The sequence below is a fragment of the Trichosurus vulpecula genome, chromosome 4 (assembly GCF_011100635.1).
Source record: "Trichosurus vulpecula isolate mTriVul1 chromosome 4, mTriVul1.pri, whole genome shotgun sequence".
Lineage (NCBI taxonomy): Eukaryota > Metazoa > Chordata > Mammalia > Diprotodontia > Phalangeridae > Trichosurus > Trichosurus vulpecula.
Genome location: NC_050576.1, coordinates 231,409,287 through 231,430,940, shown reverse-complemented (window position 1 = coordinate 231,430,940; position 21,654 = coordinate 231,409,287). Strand labels below are relative to the sequence as shown.

At 45.8% G+C, this 21,654-nt stretch overlaps 2 protein-coding genes across 2 annotated transcripts in view; one reads left to right on the top strand and one right to left on the bottom strand.

Moving 5' to 3' along the window:
• Nucleotides 1-21,654, bottom strand: part of GFM1 (G elongation factor mitochondrial 1) — a 52,442-nt gene that overhangs the window by 18,994 nt on the left and 11,794 nt on the right. The window contains exons 7-13 of the mRNA XM_036754994.1: nucleotides 15,081-15,235; nucleotides 14,441-14,525; nucleotides 13,841-13,978; nucleotides 12,143-12,244; nucleotides 11,213-11,269; nucleotides 9,715-9,852; nucleotides 8,426-8,508 (exon numbers count right to left, since the gene is read on the bottom strand). Coding sequence (XP_036610889.1) covers nucleotides 8,426-8,508; nucleotides 9,715-9,852; nucleotides 11,213-11,269; nucleotides 12,143-12,244; nucleotides 13,841-13,978; nucleotides 14,441-14,525; nucleotides 15,081-15,235 — 758 coding nt within the window. The remainder of the gene's footprint in view (nucleotides 1-8,425; nucleotides 8,509-9,714; nucleotides 9,853-11,212; nucleotides 11,270-12,142; nucleotides 12,245-13,840; nucleotides 13,979-14,440; nucleotides 14,526-15,080; nucleotides 15,236-21,654) is intronic.
• LXN (latexin) lies at nucleotides 1,521-8,404 on the top strand. The gene is made up of 6 exons (XM_036754995.1): nucleotides 1,521-1,753; nucleotides 2,818-2,880; nucleotides 4,093-4,270; nucleotides 4,784-4,920; nucleotides 7,683-7,745; nucleotides 8,143-8,404. The coding sequence occupies exons 1-6, from the start codon at nucleotides 1,625-1,627 to the stop codon at nucleotides 8,239-8,241; spliced, it is 669 nt and encodes a 222-aa protein (XP_036610890.1). The 5' UTR covers nucleotides 1,521-1,624; the 3' UTR covers nucleotides 8,242-8,404.

Below are 21,654 nucleotides of genomic sequence, written 5' to 3'. Positions count from 1 at the left end.
GCTGCATCACAGCTTTATCAGTGAATTGGATAAAACGGCGCAGAAGGCAGGTTCACCAACTTTGCACGTGATACCAAGCTAAGAGGGACAGCAAAAACAGGGAGTGAGCCAAAGGATCCAAGAGGCTCTTAACAGGTTATAGCATCAGGCTCAATCTAAGCAGATGAAATGCTTTAGGGTTAAAGCGTACATGAGGACAAAGGGCCGTATGAAATCAACAGGAAGCTTTGTTCTGAATCTCTGCTCTGAAAAAGATCTGGGGATTTTAGTGGACTGCAAGCTGAACCCAAGTGATGTGATAGCCAAGAAGTCTGAGATTTGGGGCTGCAGAACACGGGCACAGGAAGAAGAGGAGGTGAGAGTCCCAGTGGAATCTGCTCTTGTGAGATCCCCTCTGCAGTATGGCGTTCCATTCTGGGCGCCATGATTTAAGGGCATTAGTGAGCAGCAGAGCATCCAGAGGAGGGCGACCAGGAAGGCGGAGGGCCTCATGGTAGCAGTCTTCGGGCATCCGGAGGGAGAGGAAGGACCAGACTGCTCTCATCTGGCCCTAGAGGACAGAACCAAGAGCAGAGGAACAAGGAGGATTCCTTCCTAGCGGTATGGGCTGGACTCCATGGATGCCTTAGTCCTTTCTAACTCTCAAATTCTGTGATTCCGGGAATCCCTGACTTTCTTCAAGGTTCAGTTCCCGGTGAAGCCTCCCCTGGTCCCCCTCAGGAGCCAGCTCCGCGTTTACCCTGTATCGATTTGGCATAAGCTGCTCATGTCACCTCCCCTACCTCACCCATAAGGTCCTCAGGGTGAGCCCAGTCTGGTGCTGAGGAGCTTAGGGAATAACTTTTAATTGATGGGTGAATTTCACTTCTGACTTGGTGAGTCTGATATACCTAGGAATATCCAGGTAGGGAAGCCAGTGGGTAGTGGTGGTCTGGATTTGGTGTTGGAGAGATCAGGGTAGGGCGTATAATTTGAAGAGCTTTCTGTATGGAGATAAGTGAATCACTTCAGCTGAAAACCCCAACTCAGGCTGGGAAACCCACAAGCCACCGATTGTGAGCTACCTCCTTGTTTGGGGGTGCCGGCTTACTTGGGGTGGGTGGCCAGAGGGAAAGGAGCAAGGAGCCGGGGCCACTTCCCCAGGGCCCACTAAGAGGTCTGGAGGAGAGAGAGCCTGGCAGAGGAGGCAAAGGGCAGCGTCCCGCCCTGCCCCGCCCAGAGCTGAGTCCTAGCCTCGGGGGATGGATCAAAAGAAAAAATCCCAGGGTAATGAGAGAGTGGAGGTCCGCCCTGGGCAGCAAAGGCGGGAGGAGCCCAGAGGTCTGGCCCGCCAGGCTGAGAGGGCAGCGCAGCCCACGGCCCGGCTCAGCTTCCTGCCTCCCGGGAGGAGGGGAAGGAGGAGGGGAGAAGGAAGGAGAGAAGGAGGAGGGAGGGAAGAAGGAAGGGGGAGGGAAGGTGAGCCAGCCCGCCCGCCCGTCAGCGGAGGAGCCCCCGCCCCCGCCGCCCAGCCCGCCAGTGGCTGCGTCCTTTTCCGTGTCTCCACATCCTCTGCCCATCGGTCCGTCGGTGGGCCCCGGAGCCCCAGCCCCAGCCGCGCCCCGGCAGCCGCTGCCCCAGACCAGGGATGGAGATCCCCCCGACCCACTTCCCCGCAGCCCGGGCGGCCTCGGTGGCGGAGAACTGCATCAACTACCAGCAGGGGACCCCGCACAAGGTGTTCCTGGTTCAGACGGTCACCCAGGCCAGCTTGGAGGTGAGTGTCCGCCCGGCCCCTGCGGGGGGCATCGCGAGGCTGGGAAATCCCAAAGTTAAACCTGCCTCCTCCCTCTCCCTGGGGACGCTCCCACTCCCCGGGCTGGCCTTCCAGGGCCCAGGTCTGGATTCTCAAAAGCTCAGATCATCAGGTTAATTCATTGGAGCAGTTATTCCAGCCCGAAAATCAGCAGCAAGTGGAGGGGTGGGCCGGCTGCGAGGCCGGGTCAGCCACTCGTGGGGAGGCAGCCAAAAGCCTCCTCCCACGACAGCACCCCTATCCTTCAAAGAACTAACATTCCTAAGACAGAAAAAGCAGGAAGCCCGACCTGGGGTGCAGGAGGTTGGAGCACAATGAAATAAGAAATGCCCGATAGGACACCAGACCCCTCCCCATAGTCTATCTCACGGATAAAAGTCTTCCCAGCGGTCGGACCCGGCATTGGCGGCCCTTGTGTGCATTTATTTCACTGCGGCCGTGGTCATAAAAATGTTTATGTCCCCAAAGTCCGGCCAGAGTAGCTCCCAAACTGGATCGGGTTACACAATCGATGCTAGCGTCAAGCTGCAAAGGCACCCTTTAAAGATCCATCTCGACCTGGATGGTTCCAAGGGAGAGCGCTTCCCGGGATTTCTTACTCCCTAAAGGGCTGTTGGAGAGCCCCACTTCCCCACCCGAGGTTCCCTCCCTAAGTTCCCGTGCAGCCGACCCGACCCGGTCTGCCCATTACTGCCCAGCCCTGTTGCTAGCCAGCATTCATCGGGCTAAGGGGGATGCTGGACAAGAGCTTGGTGCCTGGAAAAACTGCCTTTTCAGGCTTCTGACTTGGCTGCTGAAATCATCTGAAAAATCCAACTGTGCTTGCCTCTCTCCCAGGCACTTGGGTAGGTCTGTTGTCATTCTGAAATGCCATGCTAGACCAGCATCCCTGCTACTGATACACATAACACACCTTCACTGCCTCCTATGGTCCCAGGTCCCCTAACAAATTAGACCTGACTGCCCCCCCACCCCCAAACCAGAGAAGGAGAAAGACTATCCTTCTCTCTACATTGTTAATTTAGGACATTCCAGGAAGTGGACATAAGTACCACCTGAAATTTTCTGTGGAAGAAATCATCCAGAAAGTAAGTAACACTTCATTTTTTAATGTAATTTGTTTATAACACCTAAAATAATCTTTCAACAGGACACAAGGTTGCTGGTTTTGGTCACTATTTTAAAAGACAAGATGAAATCCTTGCCTCCTAAATAAATACTGAAATATCAACAATATTGGAGAAGCTTTGTGGTCTGTATACTCAAAGACCCAATGGGAAAATGGGCATTTCTGCTGCGTTATACATAAAACAAATCATCGATTTCACTTGAGTTTCCATTTTAAACAAGATATGATCATGGTTAATAGAACTATCCACAGCTTTACTGGAAATTCCTTGAAGGAATTTGTTTTTTCAATTATAATTGTGTTTTCAAATTGCTTTCCTCATTCCTGTTCTGATTTACCAGGGGTTAGCAAGAGGGGGGAGTGAAAATCTACTTCCAGATATCTATGAGTAATTAAATGGCCAAATGACACTATTGGACAAATAACCTTCAGTAACACGACAGCAAAGATAGTAAGACATTAAACCGGCTTAGTAAGACATGTTAACATTAATATGGAGAGAAAAGAGAAGTTTGGGCCACTGCCCTGATAAGGACTGATAGGAGGCTGATTCAGAATTTAAGTTTTGCTGTTGGCACAAGATGTTAAACGAGATCCAGAGAGATACAGGGTCAGATGAGAATTATAATAAAAGGCATCAGTGTTGCTAGACAACCAGTCACCTTTAAAACAGTATTATCCACTGCTGCCATCTCCTAAGGGATGAGAATAAACCTAAATGTTTGATCTTCCTTCTTGTGGTACCATTAGCACATCACTTTACTATTGTAAAGGGAGGGGACTCAGGGTGATTTCACTTTCAAATCTAGTTCTACAAATAGTTATTATTCATATTTAAAAAATATTTGGTGTTACAATGCAAGATGAATTATGAGGATCCCACAGGATGTTTGCGTGTCTATAAATATAAATGCATATATATGTAAGTGTGTGTATGTATGCAAACAACCATACACACGTCTATCAGGGCATTTAAATGGTTCCTCTGGCAGAGGGCACAGTGGGGCCAAATAAGTCACCCTGATTAATGGACACCCAGATTAATTGCAGAACCAGGCCCAGAGCAATAGAAAGACAACAGAGTATTTTTTGAATTCTGAACCAGAGCACCAGGTTAAGACCTTTACTACATTCTACACATTTGAACTCTGTGCAAACGTATTTTAAACAGCAAATTACAGTGAACTGCCGTGCACAAGTACTGTACCCAACAGCTGGACAAAACACTGCACCAGAAGTGGACTTCACGTTTGAAGGGGAGATTGGGAAGAACCCAGATGAGGAAGACAATAAGTTTTATGAGAGACTCAAATCCATGAAGGAACCACTGGAAGCAAAGAATATTCCAGGTACATATAAGAATGGTACAGACCGTATTTTCTAATTTTAAAGGTAAAATGGAGTCATCCTTGGCCCAATATTAACATACCAGCAGCTACTCACATTGTACAACGGTCCTGTGAGTGAGGTAGGACAAGTGAGCACCATCTCCATTGGACAAATGAGGACAAATGAGCACAGCAGCAAAGCCAGGGTCCCATTGCCAAAAAAAGGGAGAAGGCCAGGGATCGATGCCAAGATGACTGCTTGGGGCAGCATCTCCCCAGCTCCCTCTTAGCAGGTTCAGCTTTGGCACAAACAGTAACTGAGTCAAACAACAAGGGGGTGCTTAAGAGTGGGCAGGCAGTGGCTTTTCATGGTTTTTCTGCACATAGCTTTGGAGACTCAACTTTCTACAGCTGAGAGGATCATGTTTCCGAGAACCCAGAAAGCTTGACTTCTGATTTGGAATTGTGCACTGCTTTCTACTATGTAGAGAAAACAATGGCTGCATTTACCATATGAGTGTTTTCCCCCAACAGACAGTTTTGGGAACGTTCCTCCAGAAATGAAGCCAGTCCGACACCTAGCCTGGGTGGCTTGTGGTTACATAATATGGCAGAACTCCACTGAAAGCACATGGTATAAAATGGCAAAAATACAAACTGTCAAGCAAGTGGTGAGTAGCAACTTTTGGACCATCAGACATTGGGGATAATACTGAAGATCTACTGGGACCATATAATTAGCAAAACAGATAACCTAGATGTCCCAAAATCAATGCTTAAACATCCACTCTGAGGGGGAGCAAGCAGCTAAGAGAATAACAGATCATTAACGTCTGGCTCTGGAATATGATGATGAAACTATTCGCAGCACAATTTTGTTCCTGATTAGGGATAGTTGTCTCAGCCTGATAGGAAATTTAGTTTGCATTTCCTGAACACAGGAAATGGCAATGGGAAGGGGGCAGTATGTTTTCCTGGGGGCCAAATATTTGCTGCAATAGTCATGCAGGGGCAAGGTGGTACACTGAGATCATATGCTCCATCTATGAAAATGACCACTCCCGTGTATCCAAAAGACAAAAGCTCAAACTTACATAAAAAAATGCCTCACCTAGAACTTTTGACAACTAGAGACAGACAGATAATAATACAGTCCCTAGATTAAAAAAATTTTTTTTAAAACACACACACACGTACATATACACATGCTGCCAATATGTATAAGTAGCAGTTCACACATCAATGAAAGTCCAGGCCTGGACAAAAAAAAAAAAAAAAGATACATACTCACCCACTGGTGGAGGCTGCTTTATCTCCTACTAGTTCTTAATTGCATCTCAACACTGCTACTTTTTCCTCAATCACAAATTAAATAAACCAGCAGGTACTTCTGAGAATCTGTTCAGAACATACTACCTGGGCACAGGTCATTGATTTTTTACTATTTGTTTCAAATTTTTTAATCACAAATACTTTATGATTTTGGTCCATTCAGTTTTACTAGTAATTCCATATTCTACACAACTTAGTTTTACTTTATTAAGGACACCCAACAAACACTAAAATTACTCTCCCAAATTGTGCACCCCAAAGTACTCACATTTGGCACCTGTCTTTTTCAACTTAGTATTTGCAGAAGAACTGTATCTGCCCTAAGTCATTGGCTCCTAATGAGACCTTTCTCTAAGCCTTCCAAGGTCTGTAAATCTAACATGACTCTTGTTACTACTACATTATAGTTTTTACAAATTTTTGCTTTTTAGCCTCAAAAGTCAAAAAGGGAGACTATTAACTACACAAGGAGTTGAATTTGAAGGGAAGGAGAAAAAGGGTGAAAAAGCCCTTGTCTGAAAATAACCACCTTTTTTCTATCCTTTTGCTAAAGTCTTATTTTTCATATAAGTAAAAATTCAAATGCAGAAGTACTGTGCAACCACACAATTAATCACTTCTACAACAGGAATAAAACCCTTCAGCTAACTTGTTGCACATGGTTGACTTGTTTTGCAACCAGAGACCAATTACAGTGGACTTTTAAGTACTCCGCCCCATTGGCTTCTACAAATTTTAAATGACCCTTAAATCCAGACTGTAAGAATTGTTTTGTCAAAACTCAAAGCTATGTCACATTATCAGCAATATTATGTTAATACCTAACATTCAGGGCTTTAATTTCCTTTGCCCACATTCCATATTATTTCATAAGAATTCATGGAGAAGTTAGAAACAAATATTATTTCCTTAAAAAAAAAGCAGGAGAATTGAGGCACAGAGAAATTACGAACTTGCTAAAATTAATGAGGGAAGGAAAACCATAAATTTTTTAATCAATCCCTGCTTTTTAAATGGTTTTACAGAATGTCACATCCATAAGGCATTTTTAGGGATATTCCAAAAAGAGAGCCTGGACCAAGGCTAGGACAATGAGTCACACCAATTACCTTTACAGAAAGGTTCCAGTTTTTCAAGAAAATGTCTCGCCACTATGGCAGGCAGATTACTGGCTGCATTCCCTTAACAGTACAAGGAAGTGGTTTCTGCAGAGCCAACCAAAAGCAAAGCCACCTTCCCTGTTTAAGACATTCACCACCTATCCTCACAGAAAAGATCATGAAGCAAAATCATATTTTGAGAGCCAGGAAGGCCTTTCGAAGCATCCAAGCCAACTCATTTAAACAGGAACACTCCCTGTGTGACGATGCACTTGCATCTGTAATCACCAGAAAACAACCATATCCCCTGAAGAGTTTAGGAATATTCTAGTACAGAGATTAGTGGTCTTAAAGAGCCAGAAGCCCTACTCACAGGATAAACCAATGTCTAATTAGCTTTCCTTAATTAGACAACTTGGTAAACATATACATTGTGTTTATCACAACTTCTAGATTTTCCAGAGTAAGCTTTCCATAGAAACATGTGTTTGCTTTACTACAAATAACTCATTTCAATAATTGATTGTCCCTTGAGCTCTGCTTTCATGAATAATGATGGACGCTCTCAGGGTTCTTAAATAATAAACTAGTCTTTTAACAATTCTCATGCAGCTGTCACAGTAATGAGCAGACTCCCAACACAAAGGGCACACACAGTGTCTACGGTGGCAAACAAAATAATCATGTGAAGAGTGCTCGAATCAGCATGAACTCAGGGCTAGAGGAGGACTTAGGGGTCACTGCATCTAGCCCCCCCATTTTACAGAAGAAGAAACTGAGCCCCAAAGGGGCACCTTGCCTTGGCCCACGCTCCAAAGCTAAGGCAGGAGCAGGCCCATACAGGACGTGTCAGCGAGCTCTGCGCTGGTGCTCTTCTCCATCATTTTGCAATTTATTCATCTCAAAGTGAAAGCTGATTTCTTTCATTAAAAAGTGACTTTTTTTTTTTTGCTAAGGAAAAGTGTATTTTAAATGTGAGCTCTCTTTAATTTTTATTCCAGAAAAGAAACGATGATTTTATTGAATTAGACTATACCATCCTACTTCATGATGTTGCATCTCAGGTAAAGTAACACCACCACACCTCTGCCTCAGGAACTGAGTTTTTAGGGAAAATGACAACTTGTTGATGGATCTTTCACTTCTGGTGTGATTTGGGTAGCTGGTCAGTAAGGGCACTCCCAGCTGCTGATGCCTTTCCCTCAGAGATGACCTATACGTTATCTAGTATGTGCCTACATCTGTATACACCTTTGTCCCCCCATCCCTGAAGGCAGGAAGGGCTTCCTCTTTTTGAGTTCCGACCACTTCACAGAGACCTGGCACATAAAATCCTTGTTGATTAATTGACTGACCGTCAGCACAACTCAAAGATACCTTGCACTTCTTTTCAGTAAAATGCCAAGTATGTTTCCTTTAACCTTGAGAATTTCATCTCTGCATTTAATTTTTCCTCCCTAGGAAATGATTCCATGGCAAATGCAAGTCCTCTGGCATCCCCAGTATGGAGTTAAAGTCAAACACAACAGCCGCCAACCCAAGCAGGCCCCAGTGGAATAAACAGCAGGCTGCCATCACCAACGTCCTCGCTTGTGCCGTTCATCCAGCCACCTTTAGCTTGGGAACCAAACTCTTCCCAATATAGTGACATATCAGTGTCTAGACTGCAGTGTACTATTGTGCAGACTCCATAATAAACCACTCCAATCCATGCCTAACTCAATTAATGGTGCAGTGTACTTACGGTACAGGTCCAGTGATGCTTTCTCTAAAGGCCACTTTGGGCTTTCCAGTGACACAGGGGCAGCCATATTCCCTCTCCATCCTCTGGGGAAAGAGATAACTGAAAGTAAACAAGTTGTTCCTATAAACCAGAAATGTTTATAATCCAAACACCTCCCTGCAAATTGGATTTTTAGTTCTACATTGGAAAGTGGAATAGTTGTGAATTCTGAAGCTACAGTTAACCTCATTAATTCTGAACTACTACTTGAGAATAGGTGATAATTCAGACTGGGGCTGAATTGTCTTTTACCTAAGCTTAATTAGCAAACCATTCATAGATGGTGTAGATTAATACAAACCAATTTGCTGGGGGCTGGGGGGGGAGCATGATCAGTGGGCAGAAGCACCTGCTTTTATAAAGCTGAAATGTTAATTATATATATATATGTCTATTCATAAAAGAAAGTAACCAGATGGAGAGTTGGCAAGTGACTATGAGTAACTGACAGCAAAAAACCTTACATTTTTACAAGTGCTACAAAGAGTTTTTTCCCAGTTCAAATTGGCATTCTTCCTAATTAAACAATATTAGTGACTGTCTGCTATAAACTAAAAATTTATTTACAATTCATTGGAATATAATGTAGGAAAATAATAAGTATAGGTGTATCGAGGCTTTTCACTACTTTCAATACGTTAATATATTTTTTTAAAAGTACAGATCAAAATGGGACAGTTTTACAGTACAGCTAAATCATACAAACAAAATTATAAGTTTCCAAAAAACTACAGAAGTCACTACGAGGTCAGGAATCTTTAGAGAAATCCCTGCTCTCTTCAGCTACTCCCTCCCATCATTTTAACATGGACTAAACTGACCCTCCAGAGGAGCCCAGAAGGAAAAGCAGTCACAGAAGGGCAAGGAGTAACAGGGCTCCTGGGTGAGGCCCAGCGGGTGGGTGCTATCCACACAGTTTTAGAAGCTGCTGTAGAGTCTGTGTCAAGAGAGACAGCCAGGCACTGTGGGCAGAGAACTGGCCTCAAAGCCAAGAGACCTGGGTTCACACGTCATCTCCAACACAGCCAGCAAATCAGTGAAGCTCTCGGTGCTCTAGACAATGAAGAAGATGCCAAGTTGTGCTGGTGGAGGGGACTCATCACACAAGACAGTGAAATCCCAACCCAGCCCAGAAACCCCAGCAATCCCTTTCTAGACACCTCAGGGTGGCTCTACAAAAATGGAGGAGTGACTCACAAAGTGCCAGGCCCTGGCCAGGGCCTCAGGGGGGAGGTGACAGCAGTCATTACCTGAGCGTAAATTTCCAAGTGTAATTCTCCCATTCCAGAAACAATTGTCTCTCTGCTTTCAAGATCATAGTGGATCCTAAATGTGGGGTCTTCTCTTGTAAACCGGGCAATGCCTTTTGAAAATTTCTCTAGATCATTCTTTTCAAAGTAAAAAGCAACAAGTTACATTATTTGTGTAGTTTCAAAGACACAAATTAATTTATAATTAATTTATAAATTTATAATTGATTTATTTCAGGAACCAAGCAAACTAAATTAAATAAAAAACAAAAATGTCTACTTTGACATGGTGACTTTAGGGTTCTGGGGGAAGGGAGATCACTCATGCTCCATGGCCTAACACTGGATCCCTGAAGACATATACCCACGAGAGAGGAGAGGGAGTTTCCTGCTTTTCTGCCCTTTCAGAGGGCAACAGCGCCTGAAGTTTGTATTAGGCCTCTCTCTCTTTCCTACTATACTGAAAAAGTGACCCACTTTGAAGAGTGAAGGGAGGTCTGAGCAGAACTGTCGAACCAGGCACAAATTCTAGAAACGCCAGGCCTCCAGCAGAAGCCCAGGACTATCAGGATGGGTTTAACATGGTTAGTGTGGAAAAGCTGCCCCACACAGCTCATTAATTTGTGCCCTGACAAGAAATCACAATCCAGCTGTCCAGATTTACTCACTGACCAGGACAGAATGGAAAAGAATGGAAAGAAAGAAAAAATGAAAAGAATGGAAGTAAAGGTCTTCCCCTCCCCTACTGGAGCCCTAGCACCAGTGGTTACGAGTAGCAAGGTCTGACGTATGCTATAATGACAGCAGCCTAAATGTCATCACCACCTGGACCCAATATCCTCAACCTTTGATGACTGAGCAGATGGCAAGGGAAGGGATATTCCCTAACCTGAACCTTCAGGTGACATACAATCTGCTCTGGAGGCAGATGACCTTCCATCTGTAACCACTAGAGCTGGTTTCCAGAGGGCAGACCTAGACTGCCTGAGATCCAGGTTAACCAAACGGGCTACTTTAGGAGGTCTAAAGAGGTTTCTTCCTCACTGGAGGTCTTCAAGAGAGGCCTAAATGACTATTTGTCATTACAACCTAAGTTGTAGAAAGGATTCTTGTCCAGGTCTCTTCGGTTCCTTCCAACCCGGACACTACAAATTTACTAATCCTGATTACTCTTTCTTGAAAATAATCCCACCATGCGTGGCTTAGGGACGAGCACTGTACACTAGCTGGGAGGCCTTTAGTAACTTCTCAGGTTGCGGGGATTCATGCAGCAGAGCTGGGCCTAAAGGGAGTAAGTGATTTCTTGCCTCAGGTCTCTCAGACATCCAGTGGCAAGGCCAGGATCTGAACTCACATCCTGACCCCAGACCCAGCATTCCTGCTGCTCCCCAACATCCATCCAGTAGATCAGAAAACTCAAAGATTGACTCCAACATTAAGAAAAAGCAGCACAAACCAAAGGAGGCTGACGAAGCAGCATGGTGAGGGGCACACCTACCTTGTTAGCAGGCTTCATTGATATGGAAATGACAGGATCAGGAACATGAATTGATTCCTAGGATCATTTAAGAAATAAGTTCTAGTTTAGGTTGGGACAGACTGGAGAACTACATAAAGTAACACAAAGTGTGAAGCACAAAGAACAGGTCTAATGTGTTTTCTCCCAAACCACTGCCACCGAGGCAGCTGAAGAGCCCCGGTGGGAAGCCTGGCTCTGTGTGTGACTCTGGGGCTGTTTCCCCATCCACAAAACCAGGGTTAAATGAGACAATCACCAGAGTCTCTAAATGGGATCCTCTCTGCCTAAAACCACAGCTGGTATTAGCCAAAGCACAGGCCCTTCATTCATCAGAAGGTAGGCTACTTGAGGGGAGAGCCTGATTTGCCTTCCTTTCATCCAGTACCTGACACACAGTGAGCACTTACAGTGAACCAGGGATGCATAATCTGGGTCAGTTCAGCTCCATGATTCTCTTGTTGGATGCTTAGGTAAGGATTTAGAATTTTAAAATAAAAACAAAAATCCCAATTCGGAAACTTAAAAGGGTTAATTCACCAACAAAGGAATCAGTGACTAGCAAGAATATAAAGACCAAAATAAAAGACCTTTTCTCCCTCAAGAAGCCTCAATTCTAGCGAGGTGGGGGGAATGAAACTACCACTGTCCTCATCTGTAAGAGAGACCAGGAAATACAGAAAATCTCAAAGCACAGAAACTCCTCTAGGATCCCACCTCTCTCTAGGAACCCAAACTGGATCCTTATTTTTTAGTGGTTAGAAAAAAATCATTAACTATGGTATCCAAATGGACAAAATGGTGAGATTCAACAAAAGGAGTTTTAATGCTTCTCTGAATTTAAATGAATTACCCAAAAGCATATATTTTGCCAAGTCAAGAGATGAACAGCTTTGAAGCAATAGAACTTACCATAGATAGATCAATACTATCTTTGTTTGTGAAGGTATCTCCACTGGCACAATCAATACCAAACAATGCAAAGATATCTCCAGCATAAACTTCGTCAACATCCTAAATGAAGAAAAAACGTACTAAGCTATATGCATGTGACATATTAAAAATGATGGGCACAATATTTAAAAGAAACACTAAACGACCAATGAGGGTAGTAGCTCCCACCCCTTCTGCCAGCCAAACCGCAGCAAACCACAGCCCCTTCATCTGAGTCCCATTTCTTTACATTTAAAATTTCTGTCCCATTGAAAATGAACCCCTCAGGGATGAGCCAGGACTACTCAGTAACACCAATATGACCAAGTCCTTGTGGCTATAAACTGATTTCTTTGGGATTCCAAAGGACCACATGTGCTACTTCAATCAGATAATGAGATGTGAGACAGATATTTTCAATCCATAACTTCAAAGGAAGTTCTAAGAAGTGTGGGCAGGAGAATGAAGTCCATTGTGCCTAAAAATAATCTTAATTTTCAACAGATGTAAACTGGCTGAAAACACAGGAAATCCAAGGGCAAAATGCTAAGCTTCCTGGCTTTTGTCCGTTTGTCTGAGCTCCATTCACGACAGCCTCATTTTCTTCCTTGCTTACTGGACAGCCCAAGACTGGTCTGAGGCCCATAAAACAGCTGACAAAGCCATCAGGTCCTGCTTCCCTCCGTCCACGCCCTCTGCTGCCCAAAGAACAGAACAACAATCCGTGGACCTCTGAGAGATGGCTTAGTCACCTTCAGCGCCATCAGCAAAGAGAGATGGCCAGGGGAAAGAACTTTTTTCTTAAGATGGACATGCTTATGTGTGTGCTTATGTATGTTTGTGCACACATACCTACACACACACTCTCTACATACATGAATATACACGACTCTGTTCTACAATCTTGGGCTCAGGAACATGGATTCAAATGACGGAGGCTAGTACTGATGTACAGGACATGGGTGGATCTTCTAAATGGCAGGTGAACCCTGACCCCACAGCCTGAGCAGAAGCCCTAGGAGCGCCAAACCAAAGCAGAATGTCCTACTTGGCAGGCTGATGGCAAACTGATGTTGGCATCAAACTGCTTTCGCCTGGGACTAGATGAAGTCCGGAACTGTCCTTTGCACTCCAGAACACCCTGGAGTTTAAAGAGACCTTCAGTCTCATTCCACATCCGCTAGGAAGAAGACTGATCAAGCTCTTCTGGAAAATCTGATGCCATTTCTAGGACAGATTAGTGTCCACTGAACTTCTGGATTCTGAAACTGCCCCAGAAATCACTCCCACTCCATGCATCATTTTTTCCTGATCCTGCTCCTGCTCCTACAACAAAACCTTGCTGAGACCTAGAACTGATCCTGACCAAGTATTGGGAAAGAGACCACTCTCTCTGACTTGGGATGTTGCTACAGACCCTGCCCAAAGTAGATCAACTGGCAAGATGTTATATACAGCTTGCAACATCTTACAGAGAATGGTTTCTTAATGGGGACTGCTTTCCCTAATGCTAGGAAACACCAAGTCAGAACTAGGAGATGCTGTAGGAAGGAAAAGCAACAGTAAGAGAGCAAGTGCTTTTCATTAGGTGGAGAGTAGGTCTTAGGACAAGAAGCAGGTACCAGCAGCTCAGGAGAGCAGGAACCGCCTGGCCTCCACGGTGGGCCTAAGACTTGCCTCCATCATATCCGCGTGCATCCGGACAAGGCGCTGCACTCGCACCTTCTTCTTGGTCCTGGTGTTATAAATGGTGTCTCCTTTCTTCAGCTCACCCTGATAATTTCGCACATAAGTCAGCTGTCCAAATCGCCCAGCCTGGAAATATGCATTGGATGGGAAGGCAGAGAAGAAGAACACATGCCAAATTCAGGACACATCACAACCATGCCATGTTTTTCTTTTAACCACTGAACCTTCTGCACATGTTTGATTCATCAACTGCCAGGAGAGAATAGGGTAACTCTTCCCAGGGAACCTTAATGGAACCCCCCACAAGTTCTTCAGCACTCCAAAACACATCCCCCTCTCATTTCCTTCCAATTGCATCAATAGGATGAGTTTTGAAAAACTACTTAGACAATGTTTACCTAAAGCCCACTCCAGTCATGTTTAGGGGAAAATAAACAAATCCTGGCGGTATATAAACCACTGTCTAGATGATGGAGGACAAATCATCTTTTCCAAATTCAACCCTCCCCAAAAGACATCCAATTACATTCATTATTCTTAATCGGCACATTTAAATTTAACAAAAGATAAAATAAAATAATACCTTACCTCCAGTTTAAAAGCCAAGCCGACAAAAGGTTGAGAATTATCTCTTTTGGAGCTCATTAAGACTTTGGATTTCTCATCAGAGTCCCTTAAAGTAAGTGGAAAATGTTTATATGCTGTAAGACTGGACAGTTTCCCTCAAGATCATTTAGCAGCTGTCATCTCAGGGCAAAGAGCATGGCTGCTCCCCTTTCTAAATCACATCTCACAGCCAGCATGGCTGTAACTATGACAAGGCAGCAGCAGCCCGCCAGGCCTTGCCTCTGCCTAATAAGACAGTAAGTGAACCAAAATAAATTAGGGACAGGAAAGAAGAGGGGGAAAAAAAAAGCTTTTCAGCGCTAGCTCCTATTTACAAAATCTTATCCTAGAGGAAAGAATCAAGCTCCACAACATACAATACAATATGTTCTCTACTTAGACAAAATATATGAAAAACAAGAATTTTTTTTTCTTTTATTTGCAGAAACTGCTGTCCAAGGTTCCCTGACAATACTATTTTGTATATTAAAAAACTAAACATCACCTGAAGACTGAAAAATGAAACCCAGTAACTGCAATGCCCAGTCCCGTATTCAGGCCCTCTTTAGAGAATGAAAACGCCCCTACAACTGGAAAGCTTCCCTGCATCTCCCTTACTTACTCCTGATTGAGAATGGCATAGTTCTGGACCTCGGAGGGATTGGGGAGGTAGGTGAGGACGCCATCGAGGAGAGGCTGCACCCCTTTGTTCTTCAAAGCACTTCCCACAAAAACAGGCGTAAACAATCGCTTAATGGTTGCTCTTCGGATTGCAAGCTAAAGACAAAAAATTACCTGTTACTTCTGTTTGGCTGCATTTAGGAAATCCATTTTGTGCTTAAAATCAAATAAGTATGAGTAAATTAGTAAGACAGCTGAACTGCTATTAGTTAAGATTCTAGGACACGGAAACCAGTAGCAATAGGGAGAGCTAGCCTCTTTCTTACGGTCATAATCGAAAGTGGAAAGGCCATGGCCCAACAGTGAATCCTGGCACCAAACGCCCTTTCTACACTTGGCTTACCCCGCTCCCCTTCACACACTCTGCTCTTCCCCTGATGTGCCACTTACTGAGCTTAGACAAAGAAAGGCAGAAACAAGGCCCTTGCCTTCAAGGAGTTCACACTCTGATGAGGGAGAGCTAACTAAACCCAGGACACACACAGAGACTCGGGGATGGAGGGGGCACTGCCCCGACCAAGGGAAGGCTTCGAGGATGCAGATGCGAGGCAGGAGAGTGAGCCTAACAGGGCCAGAAAGTACTGTCCTCCCCTTCCCTGTGACACTCGGCACTGGTAATCTCCCTCCTGTTTTCATCCGAGGTCCCACCGGAAGGTTTCACTTCTCCATTCTCTTTTTACATTTCTTACAAAACTCTGCCTGGACCCCATCTTTGCCCAACACTCTACCCTGTGCCCTACTTAGGGATGATTTATTCCCACCACTCACCACTGGACTGTAAGATCCTTAAGGACAGGCACTATTGTATTTTCTCTTTGTATTCCCAGGATGTTGAACATAGCAGATGTTCAATGAATATTCATGAAGCTGAAGTCAACGTTCAGTCTCAATTGAAAAGATTAAAGTGATTGTGGATCACTTTTCATTGCTCCCATTTTGTCCTCTACCTGCCTAACTCATGGCTCTTTGTCTCAGAGTTCAGAATTCAGCGGGCCTGGGATTGCTTTAGAAATTCAGTTTTCTTACTAATCTCTGTCCTGTTCTTGCCTCGGTGAATTCTGCCCACATCGGGGAATACAGCTTGCCATGAAGGAGTCGGGCCTAATACCTTTATAACACCAAGCGGGATTTCTGGTGTGCTGTCCAAAGAAGTCTGAGCCCTTACCTTTGACCTTGGAGGCAGATTCAAACAATGGATACTTCGTAATCTCGGGAGGGCAAAAGGGGTTTGCTGCTAGCTTCTCATTACGAATTTCCAGCCACACCTCAGCTATATAACCACTCATGCCGCCCTCAATCCCACAATGCACACACCTCAGCTATATAACCACTCATGCCGCCCTCAATCCCACAACATTCTCCTCTCACACTCTGAAACGATGCTGCCACAAAGGACAGAGGGATGGCTTCATTTTTCATCAAACACACTTTAGTAGCTTTGTGATCTTAACCATGGCGGTCCTCCCTCCAACAACACCCACAACCACGCTGCTCGTCCAGGGGGACTCTTGCTCCTGGCCTCCATGAGACCTCAGAGGGAGGGGGGAGCAGCTCACGTCCTGGCTTCCTCAACATCTCATGATACGGGACTGGTACCAATGATGCCACAGGCTACCCATGGGCTAATCCCTTGTTCCTTACACAGCCAGCCCAGGTCATCTTCTTTTTTCCCCAATCATATGTCTCTCTAACAACATCCTTTTTGCCATTTCTGCCTAATTTCTGGTTGACAATATGTTGTAGTCTATACCTGCCCATAATGTCTATGACTAGCAGCCCCAGAGCACCACAGGATTACCTTTGAGGAACCATGCAATGCATTTCCTGACCTTGGGCATCTCCCCGACACGATGACCCACGTTCTCTAGTGGCAGTGAAAAGGATGCTGAGGGTCTATGCTACTGGGGAAGACGGAAGACACACAAAGCGAACAGAAGGGAGTTAACTAGGAGATGGGGAGGGCACCAGCAGTTGGGGAGATCTGGTGAGGCTCTGTGCAGAAGGTGACTCAAGGGCGGCATGTGGCACAGAGGAGGAAGGAGGGCATCCGTGGTGTGGCCAAGATGGCAGATGGAGAGTGGAGGAGGGCAGCGTTGCACAACAAGGCTGGAAAGAGAAGTCTGGGCCAAGCTATCAAGGGCCTGATGAGCCCCTAGAGTCCACTGAGTAGGAAGTGACATGGCCAGATCAGGACTTCATGCAAATCACTGGTAATTTTATGGACAATGGACTAGAGTGGAGAGAAACAAGGTAGGCAGACAAATAATTACACAGTTAAGTTGCAAAACTTGCAGATCAGCGATGGTCAAGGGGATTTCCTCATCAGGAATTCCCTGTACCAATAAAATCACAAGCCTGGACCAAACTAGCAAAGCTGTTCCAGATTTATCCAGGACAGAGCCTTGAGGGGTGCATCCACATGATGACTCCAAAAAGTAGTCTCAGGAGTGGTCAGAGAGGGAGGAAGAGAACAAAGAGATGGCAAGGTCATGAAAACCCAAAGGAGAGGGGAGATTCAAGAGAGGAGAATGGTCAGTGGCATCAAAGACTGCAGAGAGCTCAAGGCCAAGGCCTGAGAGAACCATCAGAACTGGCAGGTAACTGGCGATCTGTGAGAGAAAGTCTCGGCCAAGTGACACAGCCAGATGCCCACTGCCAGTCTAAGGGGGCTGGGAAGTAGCATTCATGAAGGGGATGGTGAAACTGGGTGAGAAAGGTGAGGAGCAGCAGCCTGTGGAAGGAGGTTTTGGATGCCAGGCAATCCGAAGAGAATCCTATTAAACCAATGCCACATACACTTGATACGTTAGAGCTTTGGGGAATCTACCATGGATAACATTGTTTCTAAGGCAAAACAAGGATCATTAACCTTCCTTGTGTCATGGACTCCTCTGGCTGGGGAAAACCACAGAAGCTGGGGACTTGCTCAGGGTCCCATAGCTAATAAGTGCCTGAGGAAGGATCCGAGTTCAGGTCCAAGAAGAGAGAACCTGGGAGGCCACTGGCAGGACCTGGGCTGTGCCCTGACTATGGCAGATGGGCCAGTAAGGAGCTCCTAGGCCCTAAATGCCATTCCAATAATCTAGTATGTTCTATTACATTTCCCTCCCCCCACACTGAACTTCACTCTGAATCCCCCACACCAGCACCCAAGGAAGGCATGGCACCATGCACTCCAACTGCAGCCAGGCTATGGTGGTTATAGTTCTATTAACATCAAGAACTTGTAGCCACCAGCAGGGCAGCAAACATCCATTATGTAGAGATACTCCTCAGATCATACATAGACTTAGAGCTGGAAGGACCCCATTTATAGCTGGGGAAATGAAATTAAAGTCTAATCATCACTCACAGATTCTGTGGTTTTCTTGCTTATCTAGTTCATCTATATTTGCTGAGAGACCATGCAGTGGTACTAGAATCTACAAGGGCAGACGAAGATGAAGCACCAGAGCTCAAGGAGAGAGATGAGGGCTGGAGATGTGGACCTAGGAATCATCATCAGGCCCGGGAGCTGAACCCATGAAACTGAGATCACCCCATGAGACGGTCTACGGGGGAAGAGGGCTCAGGACAGAGCTTTGGGGGACAGCCGGGGTTAGTGGGCAAGGCCAAATGACTGTCCAGAATGGAGGCTGAGAAAGAGCGGTCAGACAAGGTGAAACCAGAAGAGAACGATGACACAGAAGCTGAGAGAGAAGAAAATGCAGAGAAGACGGTCATCGGCAGCATCAAATGCTGTTGCAGAGAGATTAAGATGAGGCCAGAGAGAATGAGGCCTTGCAATGGGGTGATGAAGAGACCGTGGGAGAGGACAGGCTGCACCTGGTACTGCTGCTCCTGGAGCAGGGGGTGGCTGAGAGGGTAGAAGTGCTTGAGGAAGCCTGGGAAGGCAAATGGGACAGTGACCAGACGCTGCCTTGGCGCAGGAAGGCTGTTGGGAGTAGGCCTGACCCAGACAAGCACCAGTAATTCAGGATAAAAGGAGGCACCCCTAAGCCATTCAACAGCTACCACAGTGTAAGAAGAATCCACAGGAAGTCCCCAGACACACTCACACTTAGGTGATCAGGAACAAGAAGTGGTATCAAGGGAGGCCCCCCTGAGCCTTGGCAGCTTAGGTGGCTTTCAGAGAAATGAAGCCAGCCTAATCCACACTGCAGCAGGAGGGCTCAATTGAGCCCAGTGGCCATCATAACAAGTTCAGGATTTTCTCCTCTGCTCAGCAGCACATGGATGGGAGTGAAGGAGGTAGAAGGTTGGGCAGTGGATGGGGGAGGCAGGCAGGGGGAGGAAAGGGTTCTAGGGTAGAGAATAACATAGATAACACACAATCGTAGTAAAAGAGCTCACCAACAAGTCAAGAGAGGGACAAGGGAGAAGAGTGTGGACAATGCTACAGTGATGGATGGTCTGGTAAAGACGTCAGAGTGGCTGGGAAAAGGGACAAGGGCATGGTGAGGCACAGGAAGAGATGGAATGATACAGGATGATGGCGCTGTGAGCCAGGCACCCTTTCCCTTGCCAACCACGGGGACAAAAACCAGGAGCAGGGGAGTCCTTCAATCTGGCATCACTTGTATTTTCACTACCAGCAAAACCAAAACCAAGGCGCCCCCCCCCCCCACCTTCCTGTGAGGCTAGGCCATTCCCTCCTCAGGGATGCAGGCTTTCCCCCAGGGCTCTGAGGAGGACCAGGCCTAAGGACAAGTCCAACACATTTCACCTGCTACCCTTTTTAGCTAAAGTACCAAAACTTTCTCAGATCTTTATGCCCAAAGCTAACATTGCTTACAGTAACAATCCTAGCTTGCCTCCTACAGGTCTGTTATTCCAGCAGGAGTGCTACCACATAAAACTCTTAGCCTGCCCTTGTCCTTTATGCTTAAAATATGGGAAACAGAAAACTATGTGTACCCTTCAGACACTCTAGCCTAACTTGGTAAAAAGGGCAGATCTCTTACAGCAATTGTGTAAGATATCAGCTATCCATGTTCTATGTTCAAAGAAACAGCTGAAATGAGCGTTCCAAGCTGACTTCTCAAAGTCACAATGAACCTGCTCCCCCAGTAAGACCTTCTGGGTCTGGATGAATCTGCTACATTTAGCAAGTGCTCTGGCCTGCCCTAGAGTGTCTACAAACCAAGGCCCTGGGCATGACGGTGGAGGGACACTCCACTTTCAGGGCATACTAGGCAACCAGATTTCAAACAGCAGCTTTTCCACACTGCAGAGATGGTGAAGGAGAAGGATTTTTTTCCCTGTGACAGCCTGTTAAAACTATGCATGACTTGGTCTAGCTGGAGGGCACACAACATAAGGCCTCTGCAAACCTTTTCTTTTAACCGAGAGGTAACCCCGTCTCAGAGGAAAGGCTCCGGTATTAAGAGGACTGGTGCTCTCAGCCTGAAACAGCCTCTCTCTCCATCTCTGCTGGTGGAATTCCGAGAAAGTCTTTCAAGCCCAACTCAAACGTCTTGCTTCCCATCTCGTCCTTCGGTCACTCACTGGCAACAATCTTTTACTCAGACTGGACAAAGGACTTTCTCTGACATCCCTTTAATGCCCACGTAGATCTGGGGGCTCTCCCTCCCCCTCCACAAGAGCAGACCTCTAAGGTCCCTCCAGCTCTGGACGAGGATCCTGTGATCCCAAGACCCCAGAGCCCATTTTTCTCTCTCAGTGCCTAGTATCATACTGTCACATACCATAAGTGGGCACTTTAGTAAGTGTCAAAACTGGAACTGTCCTTCCAATCCATGGTAAACAGGAAACCCGAAAACCTACTTGTAAGAATTACCAGGGTCTAGAGCCTCTGAATTGAGAGCCAAGGCTTTGTAATACCAGTGTTGGGGCTCAGGTCTTTCTTGTTTCCTTTCTGGTTCCTGGCTATTTCACAGACAGCTGAGGTTTCCAGTGATCTCTGAATATCAAGTGATCATTAACTATATATGTCTGTACCTTCTCCTATTTTCATTCAATTGATGCTCTACGCTGGCTACTGTGTTAGGCGCTGGGAACATAAAGATGAAGAACCAATATGGTCCTTGCCTTCCGGAAGCTTTCAGTCTCACGGGGGAAGATGTGTCACAGAGGAGAGTAATTTGTGTACCAGTTACAACGTGGTCAGTGCAGAGGAGAGGCTGGGGAGCGACCCTTCCCCCCAGTCCAAACCATGGAATCGGGAAAGAAGCGGCCCTTCAGCTAGACCTTAAAGGAAGAACAAGAGCCCCTTCCAGGCAAGGGGCCAGTCATATAGAGTCAGTGGCAGGAGGCTGCAGGACAATAATAACCACTGATGTTTGTGGACAGGCTAAAGTGTGCAAAATGCTCTGCCTAATTCACAAGGTTCTTAAGGAGAACACTTTGTAAACCTAAATTAGCACTACAGGAATCTGACTAGCATCATAGGAAAATGTCCTCGTTTCACAAACCGTGGTGCAGGACAAGGGGATGTGCCCAGATAGCCCTGCAGACTGGACAACCCAAGCAACTGCAGAATACCCTTTTCTCAA

Bases quoted from the DNA above. Each gene is read 5' to 3' on its own strand.
- LXN (XM_036754995.1), top strand. From the start codon at position 1,625: ATGGAGATCCCCCCGACCCACTTCCCCGCAGCCCGGGCGGCCTCGGTG. The intron at 1,754-2,817 runs GTGAGTGTCCGC...TTGTTAATTTAG, and splicing joins TCACCCAGGCCAGCTTGGAG to GACATTCCAGGAAGTGGACA. The intron at 4,921-7,682 runs GTGAGTAGCAAC...TTTTTATTCCAG, and splicing joins TACAAACTGTCAAGCAAGTG to AAAAGAAACGATGATTTTAT.